Below are 16113 nucleotides of genomic sequence, written 5' to 3'. Positions count from 1 at the left end.
AGAATGGTAAATATTTATTATATTAAAAATGTAAAACCACTATGAAGTAATCCATATATATGAAAATCATAAAATATTACTGTTAAAAATACAAGAATCGTTTGTTTTCTAATGTCTTCTTGTAGTGTAGCTACAATCCGCGAAAGTGAGCTAGGCCTATTAACAAAAGCGGAAGTTGTTAAAGCTGTTGTCTAGAAGGCGCCATATTGACCTAAATTTGTTAACAACTCCTAAAAAACTGATGATACGAAATTTTATAGGCAGTTTATGAGCGTGCCCGCGTTATCGTTTGCTGGTGAATCGCTCAAATGTGTTTAGGCACACGCAGGCAATATCTCCGCACTTCTCAGGATGCATGCGATAAAATTGCCTAGTTTGTTTGCACCGTTAGATCATATATTATTCTCATATGGGCTTTATAGTTTATGGTCCTTTGATTTGCCCCTGCAACCTTTAGACTACCTATCCATGGACAATTGCCAAAGTGGATTTTTGCTTTTCAAGAACTACGCTCAGTTAGTTTAACTATCACAAGTTAGGCGATCTCATTTAAAGACATAATCTCATTTAAAGACAAAGACATATGGGGCATAATTTCTGTTCGGTAGGTTAAATCCTGACAGCTAAATACCAGATCTAAGATGTGTGTAAGGGATATTTAGCTTAGGAAGTTGTAAGAATGGAATTGCATGCTTTAGCATATGTTACAGCCCATATTCACTTTTTGATGTGGCATAGTTTGTTGTTTGGGTAATTTTTTTATCATGAGCAGGTAATAACCGATCAAATTTGTTTCTATGAACTGTTCTCTTTGCCAATTTCATAAACACGCTCACTGGTACGCTAGCTAGTATATACCTAACTGCATTGCTAACTTATAAAATTTTATTTATTTAATTTATTATTTATTTAAATAATTTATCTCACACAGGCTACTGTTATAGTTTAAGAGAGACTTGTGACTGATGAACTATTCTTAGCGTAAAGGGCAGACATTGAGTATCATATGCTTCTGGGTTGTTTTCTATTCTAATGATATAGTGTTGTTATCTTTTCTTTTGCATTCATTCACCAGAAACATGGTTTTAGTCAATAAAATTGGTTTGAAACCAAAGCGCAACTTTTCACACCAGTTTTTATTTTACACATGAGTAGCTCGCTGGTGGTTTGCTTGTTATAGCAAGGCTATAACAACCCAGTCCTGAATCCAATCCTGAACCCAGTCCTGAAACAACTCTTTTTACATGGCACACCCAGTGTGCGTGTTATTGTGATCGTGCTATGGTGGTCTATGGGACAGAGGTCCATGTCTTATCAACTGCAGGGAGTGCTGTATAGTTTAACTTTTATCTTAAATATATGTGATTTTTAGGTAGAAGTCACTAAACATGCTTATCAAGGAGTACAGAATTCCCATGCCCTTTACTGTGGATGAATATCGGGTTGCTCAGCTTTACATGATACAGGTACATTATGCATTTAACACGATGCAAAATACAAAATAGCGGATCCATGTAAAAATACATTAAACACGATACAGGTACATTATAATAGCTTGATGTAAGAATACATTTAGCTACATACAGTTCTGCCAATCAACCGATAGTGTACAAAATGAGAACACATTAATTTTCAATTTTGATTTTCGTTGGTTCATTCTTTTGAAATCTCCTCAAATATTTCATTCAGTATTTTTTTAAATAAATTCGCTCTGTTATAACATTATTCTAAAAGTATTTGATCACCTCTGTTATAAAGGTCTCATTTATCAATATTTGAAGTGTAGGTCTTCACTCCTCTATAATAGAATTCATGGCTTGATTACTTTTTACCAGTTTTTAATGCTACAAAAAGGCCAGACAATCTTTTTGATAATCTATATACATGTAAATCTAAAAGTTTGTGTGTCTGTGCTTCGGTCTGTCCAGTTATAGCAATCTCAACGTTTGTGTGTAGCTCGGTTTGTCCAGGTACATACATGTATAATAGCTTTTGAAATTTAGGAATTAACCTCACATTTTTCTGGAGTTGAACTCAAGAAGAACGCAACCGAAGGTTAAAAATCTAAATGTCTAACCACTAGTCTACGAAGACTCTTACGATTCATAGCTTTTGCTGTATACTCTATACCCTTTTCTTGATTGCTTGTGTTAAATGGCGTGTTAATTGAAACTATTATCTCTATGAAAATCTCTTGTTTTTTCGTGAACTTCTATTTCTGGTTTTTCGTAAGGTCCAATTGCTAAATCTGTGGTCAAGGCTAATACCTTTCATGGGGATAATTGTATAATTATTCTTGATTTATTATTATTATTCCTCTCTACATTCGCTCTCCGTGGTCAGACAAAGACAGTACGTTATCTCATTTTTACATATGTACCGGTATTGAGAGGTACCAGTATTGTCGTATTCAAAGTTTTGATGGATAGCTTCTGGTGGAACAGTAACCTTTTTTATACACACGCACTTCTATGCAAGAATTGTTATTGTTAGTTCTACATATTCAGGATTTTTATTTTGTTTTCTCAGTTTGCATTAATTGTATTATTACCGAATCTTTTTTATTGTAATCGTAGCAAAACCGACTTAATTTAGCTTCTAATTTAGCTTGCTAATTATTTCACATTTACATCTAAACCTTTTTATAGTCGTTTTATTTTTCTTAATTTATTTGACCTGCACGAAACATTTTTCTCATGATATAAAGTTAGAAGGTTGCAGTTGTTTGACAAAGTTTGAAAACCTTTACAGCTGTTTTATTCTTTCTCCTAATTTATTCAAACTGAACAAACTCCTTTCTCATGATATGAAGTTTTAAAGTTAGAGTGGTAACTGTTGTTATTTGTTAAATATAAATAAATTTTCTGTGCAAAAACTTTTATTACCCAGGCACTGCTGGGCATTCAACTAGTGCAGTGAAACTCGGATAACTCAAACTTCAAGGGACCGAGCAAAAGTGTTCGAATTATCAGAGTGTTCAAGTTATCAGAGCACTGTCACAAGTCCATGTATTTACTTATTTATTAGTAGATACATGAACATATACAAACTATAATATAAATCAAAAGCACAAATGGCTTGTTTCAAATTAAATGCTTCTAATGTAAAGTTTAAAACGTTTTTTATCAAAAAGTATAGAGATTTTTCTATCACTTGAGATTGGTTTGTTGTTTGAGGTGATGTTATTGCCAGGACGTTTTTTAGATTGACATTGGCAAAACTTGATCGTTGCTGAAATGCTCAAAAGAAAAGACATCTTTTTCTTTTGAGCGTTTTACCCACGATAAATTTTGCCGCTTTTTCTTGAAGTTTATCCAAAGATTTCCTTACTTTACCTGGCATTCGTTAAGAGCAACACTCCGAGGCAGTTCAATTAAAAGTTTTACGAGGTTTAACGGTACATTGTATATCACTAACGTTTTTTGAATGGATACTTATTGAATGTACACACGTATTCTGTGTTTAGGTCAAACGATGAATAGTTTTTTTTAGCTAAGACAACGTATACGTTTTATTACAATTTTTAAGACGTTTTAAACATTCAACATTCCGACGTTGATTCAACTCGGAATCCACGTCGGAAAACTATTCATCACGGGCTAGCCGGGTCACGCACTCAAGGACTTTCGCCACGCAAATACAAAACAAAAACAACATGCTGTTTTTGTTTTGTATGTGCGTGGCGAAAATCCTTGCGCCCGTGACCCGGCTAGCCCGTGCTATTCATCGTATAGTAGTACGTATAAATCAAATTTCACCAAACCTTTAGAACAGTCGTTGACAAAAATATTTTGCCGATGGAGGTAGTAACGACGCTTATGAATTACGAAAAGTTGAGGTTTACCTCTATGGCTTGAAATAAAGTGATTTTCTAAAGCGATAGCAACCGTTTCGGTAGCCGTTGGGCAAAACACAGTTCGAATTAACAGTGTTGAGTTCGAGTTATATAGAGCCATTTATCATTGCGTGGGAACGGACCAAGCAAATCCAGTCGAGTTAACCATGTGTTCGCTATATCCGAGGGCGAGTTATCCATGTTTCACTGTATATCTATATATCTCATAGTTTGTGTGTATGTACCGTACTTTTTGGACTATAAACCGCATCCCTCTATAAGCCGCATCTGCTTTATTTTCCAAAATACGATAATAAAAAAATACATAGGCCGCGCCTTTGTGTAGGCTGCAGAACTCAGGACGGTGCTTTTTAACGCGGCAGCAACTTTGCAGTTTAAAACGGAACAGTGCCTAACGGCACTGTTTCGTATTAATCGACGCTTTTTAACCTAGTGCCTAACGGAACAGTACCGTTAGGCATTGTCTCGTATTTTCTTTCACCACTAGAGGCGCACTAACCGGAGATTCTGGTTAATGCGCCCTAGTGGTGAAAGAAAAGGCCACAGAATAGCCGCACCCTTATATAAGCCGCATGGCTCAAATCAGACAAAAGTAGCGACTAATAGTCCGAAAAGTACGGTATGTGGATATGTGTGTAGTTCCAGCTATGGCTATTAAAATCTTGGACTAAAGAACCTGTATCACAGAAGATTTGATCTCATACCCTCCAGTGCACCAATCTGACACCTTACTAATTAAGCCGCACGAGCTCAATGCATTTGTTAGGCGATATATGTTGCTATATAGGAGCAAATACGCTACCACTCTGCGTCACAACGTAAGGTTATAGCATGACGTCATGAGAAGCGGGTAACTCTTATTAGTAAGCTTGCTCAAATTGTCCATTGGTATTGTGCCAGGCTAATAACAAGTGGCAGGCAACTCTCATTACCTCTCATAGTTAATAAACTGATTTTTAATACCCTGGCAACGCCGGGTAGCACAGCTAGTATATATATATGGGCTTTTCCACAAAACTAGCCCACAGGTGTGTGATTAAACAAATAAAGTATTTCACATTTAAACTATTACAAAGTCAAAACAGTATCATAATTGATCAGTGTTTACTTGGATAGCACCAATCCAAACATCAATTGACACAAAGTACAACTTCCAGCGACCAACACTCATTGATATAAAAATCATTGTTAGTAGTGTCCCCGACAGTTTTTGTTGCAAAAAGTGTGCCATGATAGCACATTGGGGTATGAAATGTATGATCACTGTTATTGTATGTTGGAAGTAACATTACTTCAAATTAATGACATAGTGTTATCATTTGGCAATATTACCAGTGTAACTGGGAATTGGTGTTCTCTTGTGTCTCTGTTACATCGGCAACCTGTATGTATGGTAAGATAGACAATTGTTTATGTCAAGTATATTGTTTGCACTCCATAGTTAACTGTTCTTATGGCATTGTAACCTTATTACCCAAGTATTAAAGCAGGTGAAAGATGATTAAGCTTGTGTCTCTTTGTTTGATGAAAAGGTATGATATGGTGCCCCTGTTACATCGGCAACCTGTCACTGACCTGTTGTAAAAACACCAATATACTGCGAAATTTACACAGCAAAAAACTGTTTTGTTTACAAAATTTGAATAGTTGGCTTCTTAAAAGTAATGCTAAAACTAGTGTAGGGATGGTTTGAGATTTTGACTTTTATGTCACACTTTGTGGGCGAGCTCTATGGAAAGACCCATATATATAATCAAGTGTTTGTCTGTCTGTCGTCATACATGTATATCCAGTTAATAGAAATTGATTAAAATATGGCGGTGTGTTTGTTTTGACATCCATGCATCCGAATGCACGAGTTCAATTCCTGTGAGGTGCGAACATTTTTCTTAACGTTCCCAACTGGTTTCTGTCAGACACAACTCTTATTATAGTAAAGATTAGAATATTAGCTCAAGTTACTAGCTGTAATTGAGTAAAGAAGCTTAGCCAATGGCAACTACAATACCTATCACTGTTTATAAGCTACTTTAAATCTTATGCAGATGTGTGGCAAAAAAAGTAAGAAATGTTTTTCAACGATCTGTGTTAGCTATGCTTAGAGCTTTCAAAATTTGAATTATGCATTGGCCAAACACACAGAATTAAACAAATACCTTCATTTAAAAGTTAGAATGGTAAATGTTGTGTATGTTGATTAAAAATAAATTTTGTATGAAAAAACTGTTTTTAAGGGGTAATGCTAGGGCATTAATCTATTTTGCTATATTCATAATAGCAATAAAAATATTTTATCTGTTCATGGTTTACTGCAAATTGTGTTTCATTCATTACAAAAAGTTGCTAAATAATGATCTGATTAGGAACAAGCAGAAAAACAAAGCAATCAAATGCTATGTTTGTGTGTTCTTGCAACCAAGAGACTCAGCAGGAGTTCACTAGCTGTTGACATTCATTTAATTTGAAAACGTTTTAATTACTTTCTCTATTGATTGGTCTGTACATCACTACATCAGTGCCCGTCAGTGCTCGCATTGCCTGAGTGTTACAATGTAATAGCAATGTTTGGAATAATTCAAGAGAGTAAACCTCCCACCATTCTTAGTGATGAGGCTCAAACTTCGACTCTAGTTATGTTGCCATTATACACCATCAGCAAGTTACCCTAAAACCTCTACTTGAATGCTACCTCTATTTGAATGCCACCTCTATTTGAATGCCACCTCTATTTGACTGCCACTATGAGAGAAGGGTTGAAAATAAAGCGTCACCCTCTATTTGAACGCTACCTCCATGTGACCACAACTTTGACAATCTTTGATCTTTATGAACCCATAATATCAAGTGATCATTAGAAAAGTGTTTCTATAGGTTTCTCTATAGACTCTCTTTATATAAACACTCTATATCAGTTTGCCATCGATATTTTGAGTTGTCTGTGAAAACAGTTTTTTCTGTTGAAATGATTTTTATGCTATTTAGTGAAGTGAACTGCTTTTATTGAATTGCAAGTGATTTAATGGTTTAGTGATTACCTATTTAGTGAATTGCATTTAAAACCAGTTGTCTTTGGAAATTTGGTACCTAATGTACTTGTTTAATCTTGCATCATGTTTTTAGAGCTTGAGTATTGTACGGATCTATTAGCTACTTAGTTTCTAGACTATTCCAGATGTGTGCTGACAGCAGGAACTCATTTTTTTAGTGACAGCAGGGGGACTGATACAATTTCTATGCCATTATCTGTAATAAAGCGATAATCTTTTAATAGTACTATTTGTTAATAACAGGCGATAACCTCAAAGTGAAATGGCCATAATCAGTTTTTTCATTGTTTAACTACTTTACCAGCGTATACAACATACCCTACAGGATGAAAATATTCGTTGGTTATAAAAATTCGCGAATTTTCAATTCCGCGGATTATTAAATTCCGTGAACAATTAGTTCTATTTTTAATCACAAGGGAGAATAACTACTGCATCAAATTAAAAACTGGCCGCTAGGCATAAATACTAAACGTAATTGAGTTCTAAAACATTTTTAAAATCATTGCCTGGGCTTTTAGCTAACACCATTGCCAATGCATCACATTTCTTTACAAAATTATTCAAGGTTGTCACAAGATATTCAGAATGGTGTCATCGCAAAAATAGCCGCTAGGCAGAAGTACTAAACGTAGCCGAGTTCCAAAACTTCTTGAAAACCATCGCCAGTGCTTCGAGTTTTATTGCCATTGCATCAAACTTTACAAAATTATTCAAGGTTTTCACAAGTTAATCGGCATGGTTTAGTCATCGCAAAAAATCTCTCCTAGTCTTTTTACATTGAAATCAACTCCATCAATCTCTAATACCGAAGTTGAGGACGATCATGATTCTGATCTGGACATTATGGTATGTATTTGATTTGCAGTGCAGATACTTTTTTCCATAATTAACTGCATTAGTTAATTCTTTTGTTTAAAAACTGATCGCTTTCATTAATTACTTCAGCTATTGTTTTTGCAGTTGTGCACCACAGCACGTTTTTGCACTTATTAATATGTTTTCTTTTTTGTGTTTACAGCAGATTGAGAATGAAACAACCTACTACGATTACGAAAACTAGAGACAAGTAGTAATATTCATCAAAGCAGGAATATTGGCAGAGAAGCAACCAGTCAACCTAGACCCCTTCATGATATCTATAACAACTCCTTGATATCGCTGCAACAAACACGATTATATTATATATTTTATTTCGTGTATAGATATATTATAATTTATTACAAACTTGAGTGTACAAATAAAATATTTTAAATACAAATAAACTTTGACAATATTGGCAGAGAAGCAACCAGTCAACCTAGACCCCTTCATGATATCTATAACAACTCCTTGATATCGCTGCAACAAACACGATTATATTATATATTTTATTTCGTGTATAGATATATTATAATTTATTACAAACTTGAGTGTACAAATAAAATATTTTAAATACAAATAAACTTTGACAAACAATGAATGGAGTAAATATAAACAGTTCAGTCCATATGGCGGTTATCTAACAACAAAATTAAACTGGTACTTTTGATAAGTGAATACTAGCGTGTAATGGTGCTCTCTGACTGGTTATTTTGGTAATAGCGGCTCCATATTGCTGTCACTGTCTTGGGTAGATGTTGAAGGTGATTCTATCGCTACTGCATGACTGGTAAGGAAGTTATCATCAGAACTTTCCTTGTGGCTTACTATTGCAAAGTTCTGCTGGTTGGCCAAAAATTTGTGCTCGTAAAGGCATTTTTGTTCCTTTTTAAAAACAAATATATATTCTTCTCGTTAGCAGCTGCAGTCACTTCTACTTAATTTCAAGACCTCCCTGAATAATTGGTGACCTTCTAAGAATGACATCTACCACCTTTGTAGTCATGGTGCCTCCGTGTATGATGAAAAATCTCTCTCACACTAATATAAATAACGAAGCGGTAGGGATGGAAAAAATGAATATTGCGTTTTACCGAAGAACCAAAGTAAAATTCAACTAATTTAGTAAATGGGTTTGAAAAAACTCATTACTTACCACAAATCGTTGGTTCATCAAAGGCATCCAAATCGATGAATATTCGTGAAAACCTCTGAGCGCCGCAAAAAATTTATAGCTTAGCACGATCGACTCGTAGTTGCAAGCTGTGGTGTATACCGCGTTTTGGTGTATGCGCACTCGGAAACACGCAATGTGCGCATGTGTAGGATTAACTCTATTGCAAGACGCAATAGAATTAACTCTTCATAGAGAGTGACAGTTTTCAGCCGCGAATAAATTAATCCGCGAATATGCATGAAATGGCAATTTATGCATATTTCGTGCATTTATTAGTGTTCTTAGTTTCAACGGAAATAGTTTAGTTAGACCATAGAGACGACAAGAAACCTAGTAATTTGAATTTATTGCTTTATTTTGACTTTTGATATTTTTCCCTATTTATTTCGGAGTATTCAGGGCGGACGGCAAAAACCGAATTTTACCCAATGATATTTAAGGACTCGGGAAAATTTTTGCAACCCTGCTAAGAAGGGTTTATTGAATCAGTGTTTAAATTTTAAATCGATGTTGTAAGGCAGTTATAAATGGAAAGTTAGCATTGTTAAGATGGCCTTGACCAATGAAGCTGTAATGACGAATCGACAAAAACCTAGGTTGAGCAAATCTGAGCTGTTCACTCTGACTATTACACAGCAGATAGGCTGGCACACCGTTAACAGTATTGATTTGTACAAATGAACAAGAGTTTCGTAATCTCGTCTGCAGCTTGCTAAGTGGTAACTACTGTCTAATTTTAGTCTTGACCAGTATTGCATTGCAGTTCGCTGACACAAAATGACATCAATGTCTACATTCTACAGCGCTTGCTCGTCATCTATTTTCTAATTATTGATTCAGAAATCAATTGCATAGATTTGACATTAAGATCTCCGTAGCACATTGGTAGGAAATGCATAGTAGCAGAATATTCTTGCCAAATGACAGCGTGAGGTTTAAGGAAGGGCAGCAGCAGTAGCTAGTTGGTTATGTGACAAGTTTTATGCTAGAGTATTCAAGAAATCCTCTTCAAGTCTTCATTGGCTAGCGATTCTCACACCAAAGTTTTCAATTACTTTTATATGAACTTATGAAGTACTAGAAAACAGAAATCCTATGACATTGTAAACCTATGTAAACATTTGTTTCCTTTTTTTCAAAAGTGTTCCTTGATTATGTCATCCTTCAAAACATCAAAATGGATAAACCTTGAAAGATTTGATCATTCAATGTACCCTTATTTACGATATTCATTTTTTGTCGAATGAATCTTAAAGGTTGACTTGCAACAAAATTCACATTACAGTTGTTTGGTATCAAAAGATTCACCATGTCTTACTCTGCTGTGTTGTAGATGCAAAATATGTGGAAATGTGATTACAAGCTCTTAAAAGCTCAAAAATGAACAGTTAATCGCAGCCATCATGAAAACGCCGTAGTTTGGAACTCTTCATTTTGATGACGCTGTCAAACGATGTGGTTATTATTTTGATACGCGATGTTATTCCGTGGAATTAAAGATATATATGGTTATGGATATAGACGCGTAATGACAATAGACTTGGTTTTATTGAATGCATGAAGACTTGGTTTTATTGGGTGAAGTATATTTGGGAAAATATTTCGACGAATGAGGTTGCATGAAAGTGTAAACAGAAGCCATCTTGTTCAGCTATGTCTCATCTGGTCCGTTTTCCAATCTACGGCGTTTTTGTGATGGCTGTGACTAACTGTTCGTTTTTGAGCTTTCAAGAGCCGGCAATCACATTTCCACATATTTTGCACCTACAACACAGCAGAGTGAGACATGGTGAATCTTTTGATATCAAATAACTGTAATGTGAATTCTGTTGCAAGTCAATCTTTAAGAGGGTTTCTATGACAAATAGACACTCCAACCTTGAAAGATTTTAGCTGTAGCTGTCGATATCTTGTTTGTAAATTCTGCTGTAGCCCATAACCATTCATGTAAACTCGTTATCACAAAAAAATTGAAAGTTATCTAAAACTAAAACCTTCAAAACTTTTTAAGGTGTTAGAAATTAAAATGAGAATCTGTTTTGTTGTGAAAATTTTATATATTATTAAATTTATATTCAAGTTTGAGACCAGTGGTCTTTCTTAAATTTTATCTGATTGTTAAAAAGTTCCTACTTTTTAAATGATAAGTTTTTTTGCGGAATTCTTTGGCGTTCATTACACTCCTAATATCAACAAACACGATATTATTGAATAGAATTGATGCAAGTAATTTCTCAAAATTCGTTTAACTAATATTTTAAACAAAAGGTTGTACACGTAGTTTATAATAATACTGTTACCTATAATATCTGATCCACTATTACAGCCATTTGTTAACCTTTTAGCGGCCGAGCGGTTACGGGTGGGAAAACCACTAGCGTACCAGGGCAATAACTGGGGCGATTTGAGCTTTTGACACGACTGCATAAAAACTGCACTAACTTACATCAAAATTGTGGCAGTTACATAAATTAACATGCATAGGAAAGCTGAGAAATTTCTCTACAGGCTGATACATTTTCTCTGTAGATAGCTTGCAGATGCTTTCCAGCAGAAGTCTCAATTTGTTGAAGCTATGAATTTTTTTATTTTATACAACCTTTTCAATTGGATTTTTTAATTGATAAAGATAATTGACAATGTTGTATAGGTAAGTAATACTTGCATGGATTCATATCTTCACAACAATTTGCAAAATAAATTGGTCGTTGAAAAGCATTGAAAGTGGAGTTATGAGCTCCTATGCATTGCAGGAGCGCCACTCGAAATTCTCAGGGCTTGCCCCTAATGACCAGCGAAAAATAGAGGCTTGACATGGTCGACTAAACTTGGCTATAACTTGCATGCAAATTGGCATGGAGCTATAAATGAATATATGCATTGGAAAGCTTAGAAATTTCTCTCAACAGGCAGCTATTTATTCCCTTCAAGTTGGCTGTGAACATTTGTCAAAATTCTGATTTGATGAAGTTGTCAGCTTTTTACCATAAAATATCGAAAACTAATACATTTTTTAGAAGCAATAATTCTGTGAAAATGGTTTATGATAAGCATCTGCACAGTGTCATATGTTTGTAAGAGTTTGCAAAAGAAATGGTTGTCCAAGTGCATCAAAAGTTCAGTTAGGCGCTTCGGTGCAATGCGGGTGCAGACCGTTCGAAATGCTCATGACGCCATGTCGATAAACAGTGCAAGAGTTACCTGACATGGCTGCTCAAACTCTGCTATAACTCGCGTGCAAATTGACATAAAGCTGCAAATAAATATGCATATGAAAGCTGAGATATTTTCCTACAGACTGAGATATTTTCCTCCAGGCAGCTTGCGAAGACTTGGAAACTTGAGATCTATATATTTGCAGTCATGATTTTTTGCTGTCAGATTTTTACATATTTCTTGAAACTATAGATTTATGTAACAGTTTTGCATATAAACTCATTGCACAGAATCGTGTGTGTTGCAGCAAAGATTAATGCACAGTAAAAAGTAGAGCTGCTTCTATCTATTTTTCTTTCTATTTTTAATTTTATTAAAAATCAGCGTAGATAATAAAGGATTGTAGACTAGTAAGACAACAGAGTAGGCTTTTTAAGAATACCTATATGCAAAAGTAAACCAATAACTCGGCAAATATATTTATCATCAACAGGCTCCGAAACATCGCAATGTTTTTGAATGCCATATTTATTTGTTTCGTTAAATATAACATTTATAATGGCTAATGTTATAAAAAGCTTTAAATAATAAAAACACTTACCTGTTTATAAATTAGAACTTATACTCCTGCCAAGCTGTCATCAAAATGTAATTATTTTGGTTTTAAATCAGCTCTTTGATATCCATCATTATTCCCTGTTGCAACGCCGGCCGTTTCACTCTCACTTTCACAATCCGCTTCACTCTGCTGATCTTCTTTTTCACTTCCATCGTCTTCTCCACCTTCTTCTGACTTGAAATCCTCTTCTTCACTTTTAAACCAGTCGATATCTTCCCCTAAACGAATTGTTTTAACAGAGCTCAAACAATCGTGTGCGTCCATGATGAATAGCTTTTCATGAAGAAAGATTAAATCTTTACAACGTGTTCTCTTTGTACATGCGTATCAGGGATTATTTATAGCCTCAAAAATGTAGTACAAAGCCAACCGAGATTGCTCAAATTATTAATTTTACATTTTAACGCTGTTTTTAAAATAAATAAAACATTTTAAAAATGATCTATTGAAAACTGAATTCTGTCGGGAGTTTCAGGTTTGGTACGCTGAGACAATGCTCGTAACCCGAAATTTTTCGGTGTTGGTACGCAAAGGGTTAAAGAAGTCTATATCCTTCCAAATTATTTGATTGAAACAAGACCTTCAGCAACTAACAGTTTTATGTACTGCTTTTAACTTATTTCATTATACATTTGTCCAGCATAGATACAGCTATACATCTTCGTTGCGTATACTCTATCCAATGAACTATGTGGGTGTGATTAAAGAGATATTTCTTGTAACATTGCTACATTTATTCCTCGGACCATGTTTACCAACAGGCTCTAATGTCGCTTCATTAAAAACCTGGTTTCTCGCAATCAATACACGTTGTTGTTTTTTCCAAATTTTATTGGCTTGTTGTTTAGCTGATTTAGTTTCATACCCACAAACATAAAAGCTCCTACATTTTGAATCTATATTGAATTACATATACAGTAGACGCTCCTATAACGTAAATAATCCGTTCTAGGAAGTTATATATAGAGTTAATATGGAGTTGCGTTATAAGATCAGAAAAATCCATGTAAATTGCCTAATCCGTTCCAAGATCTTTACTAAACTCTTTTAATTTGTGGGCTGTACCATAACTGCAGAATTATTAGTTTGCATCAACAACTTTTCTCCTTTTTATGATCAATCTCACTGGTTTAATATCTAGCATGATTGCGGGAAATTTACAAGTTGATAGGAACTGCACATTTTCGACGTTCATTTACAACGATTTGCTATTTCTTTATTTATTATTACAGCTTATTTTTCTAAACAGCAGTCTTTTCTGCAAAGGTATTTGGCTGCATTTGGATATGAATGATAAGTAGTTTATCACGAGACCATCAAATACATTATTTTGAATGATTTATTAAGCTTGCAATCGTATAAAAATGATGGGATTAGGGTCATGATTATCAGGCAGCGCGGGTCATGGATTTTACAGTAAGATCGTTGTAACTCGTCCGAATGAACATTCTGAACAGACTATGTTCGGAATGTTCTGACATATAATTGATCTGCTATCTTAGAAAAAGAGCCGAGAAGAGAGTTCTGGGGAAGGCAGTGGAGTGGAAATAATGAAGAATGAGCCATATAAAGATGGTCCTGGAGGCAAAGGCCAGTACACATACAAGATATATCACATAGGGAGTCATTTACCAAGTATGTACCAGTATGTACCGGTTTACTCAGCAATGTATTCAGGTGTTGGCGGAGTACATGTACAATATATACATTTATATATATATACATGTATATATATTATGTATATACATATATACATAATATACATATACATAATATACATATACATAATATGCATATACAATATAGCTACATATACAATAATATACATATAAAATAATATACATATACATAATGTACATATACAATTTTCTGTCTTAGGTTAATTTCTTAAGCTTGGATTAATTGCCTAGGTAATGGTTAGCAATAGATCTCTGGCTGATCAGCCAGAAATCATAAGCATGTAAGATCATACCTTACGTCCGCTATGATCTGTCTCATTTCTATGATCTAGGACCTTACGTCATATGAGCCTTGTGTCTTGGCTAAAGAAATTAAATAAATGCATTGCCGAGGCATAGCATAGTTATTTGCTGTGACAACGCGCACCAACGCGCACCCGACGCTACTAAACAATATGTTATGTTAACAAATAGCTTGACCAATGAGACTTGGTCTTAGTCATGTGACAAGTTTGACCAATGAGACTTGGTCTTAGTCATGTGACAAGTTTGACCAATGAGACTTGGTCTTAGTCATGTGACAAGCTTGCTGGATTTTCAGTGCCATTATTGAAGTATCGTCAGGATATTTGTTTTATAACATTTAGAACCAACAATTTGTGATAGCAATAACAGTTTATGAATCTACTTCAGTTTATGAAGCTACTTGCATTGCTGTATTTAACTCAAAGAAAACTTGGTACTCCACACATTAACGGTGGAAACTGAAGTTCAAAAATACTCTAGGTTCATGACATAAATTCAACTATAGACGAAAAAGGGTTTTAACCTAATTATCGAAAAAATAATTTGAACTGTTTTAGAAACAGTTCAAATTAAGTGACTTTCATATATATGCTGCAAGGGTGAATATATTTGGGTAACATTTTTCATTACGAGAATCCTGAGTAAAATTTGGTGAATTTTCAAGAGTATCTAAACATTTTCAAGTTTTAGTATGTCATGATACAACATCTTAGGCTATCTATCTAAAACTTTAAACAAATTTAAATTCGGCCTATTATTCCATAATATATTGACACGTCTATGATGTCTATTGACACGTCTATGATGTCCCATTGATATGCAAATGTTTACGACAAAAGGGCAGCATGATAGTCATAAGACACGGATCAACTCAATAGTGCAGCATGCTGTCACACCCTATGTTTACTGACTCACAAGAATATAGTACATTGTTCTCGTGTTTTGAATACTTCATCTCTCTTAGCTTGCTTCTTTTAGCTCGGCAAAAATGGCTCGTCAGAATTTTGTGAAGATAAATTTAGCCTTTTTCGGGTGAAGCGAATGTCACCTATATTTTGCCCTCTTTCGGTGGAGTGACCTTTTGGATGCAATAAATCTGCTAACTTACCTCTAACTTGTCAAAGATCTCGAAATGAAATATGCATTGGGAACTTGAGAGCTATCTAGAGCTACCAGTTGCTATTGCTGTTGCTATTGCTTGCAATTAATCTGCAATGATATTATAGCTTTATTATGTGCTTTGCAATTTGTTAGAGGTTTCAATTTTTTATTTTATTCCAAATTTGAAGACATATTTTTATTTTATATTAATATTTAACAATGTTGAATAAAAGCCCATTTTTCTCATTGATATGTTTGCTACACTTTGCAGCCAAAACTAGCTTTTTATGTGCAATAGAAGTGGAGTTGTG

The 16113-nt window shown here is 34.6% G+C and overlaps 1 protein-coding gene across 1 annotated transcript in view; it reads left to right on the top strand.

Moving 5' to 3' along the window:
- LOC137390587 (protein retinal degeneration B-like) overlaps nucleotides 1-16113 on the top strand; it is a 122734-nt gene that overhangs the window by 2801 nt on the left and 103820 nt on the right. Inside the window, exons 2-3 of the mRNA XM_068076916.1 lie at nucleotides 1373-1466; nucleotides 14219-14351. Of these exons, the coding sequence (XP_067933017.1) occupies nucleotides 1389-1466; nucleotides 14219-14351 (211 nt within the window). The 5' untranslated portion in view covers nucleotides 1373-1388. The remainder of the gene's footprint in view (nucleotides 1-1372; nucleotides 1467-14218; nucleotides 14352-16113) is intronic.

This window comes from Watersipora subatra, chromosome 3, assembly GCF_963576615.1.
Source record: "Watersipora subatra chromosome 3, tzWatSuba1.1, whole genome shotgun sequence".
Taxonomy (NCBI): Eukaryota; Metazoa; Bryozoa; class Gymnolaemata; order Cheilostomatida; family Watersiporidae; genus Watersipora; species Watersipora subatra.
This window is presented reverse-complemented; position numbering and strand designations above follow the sequence as displayed.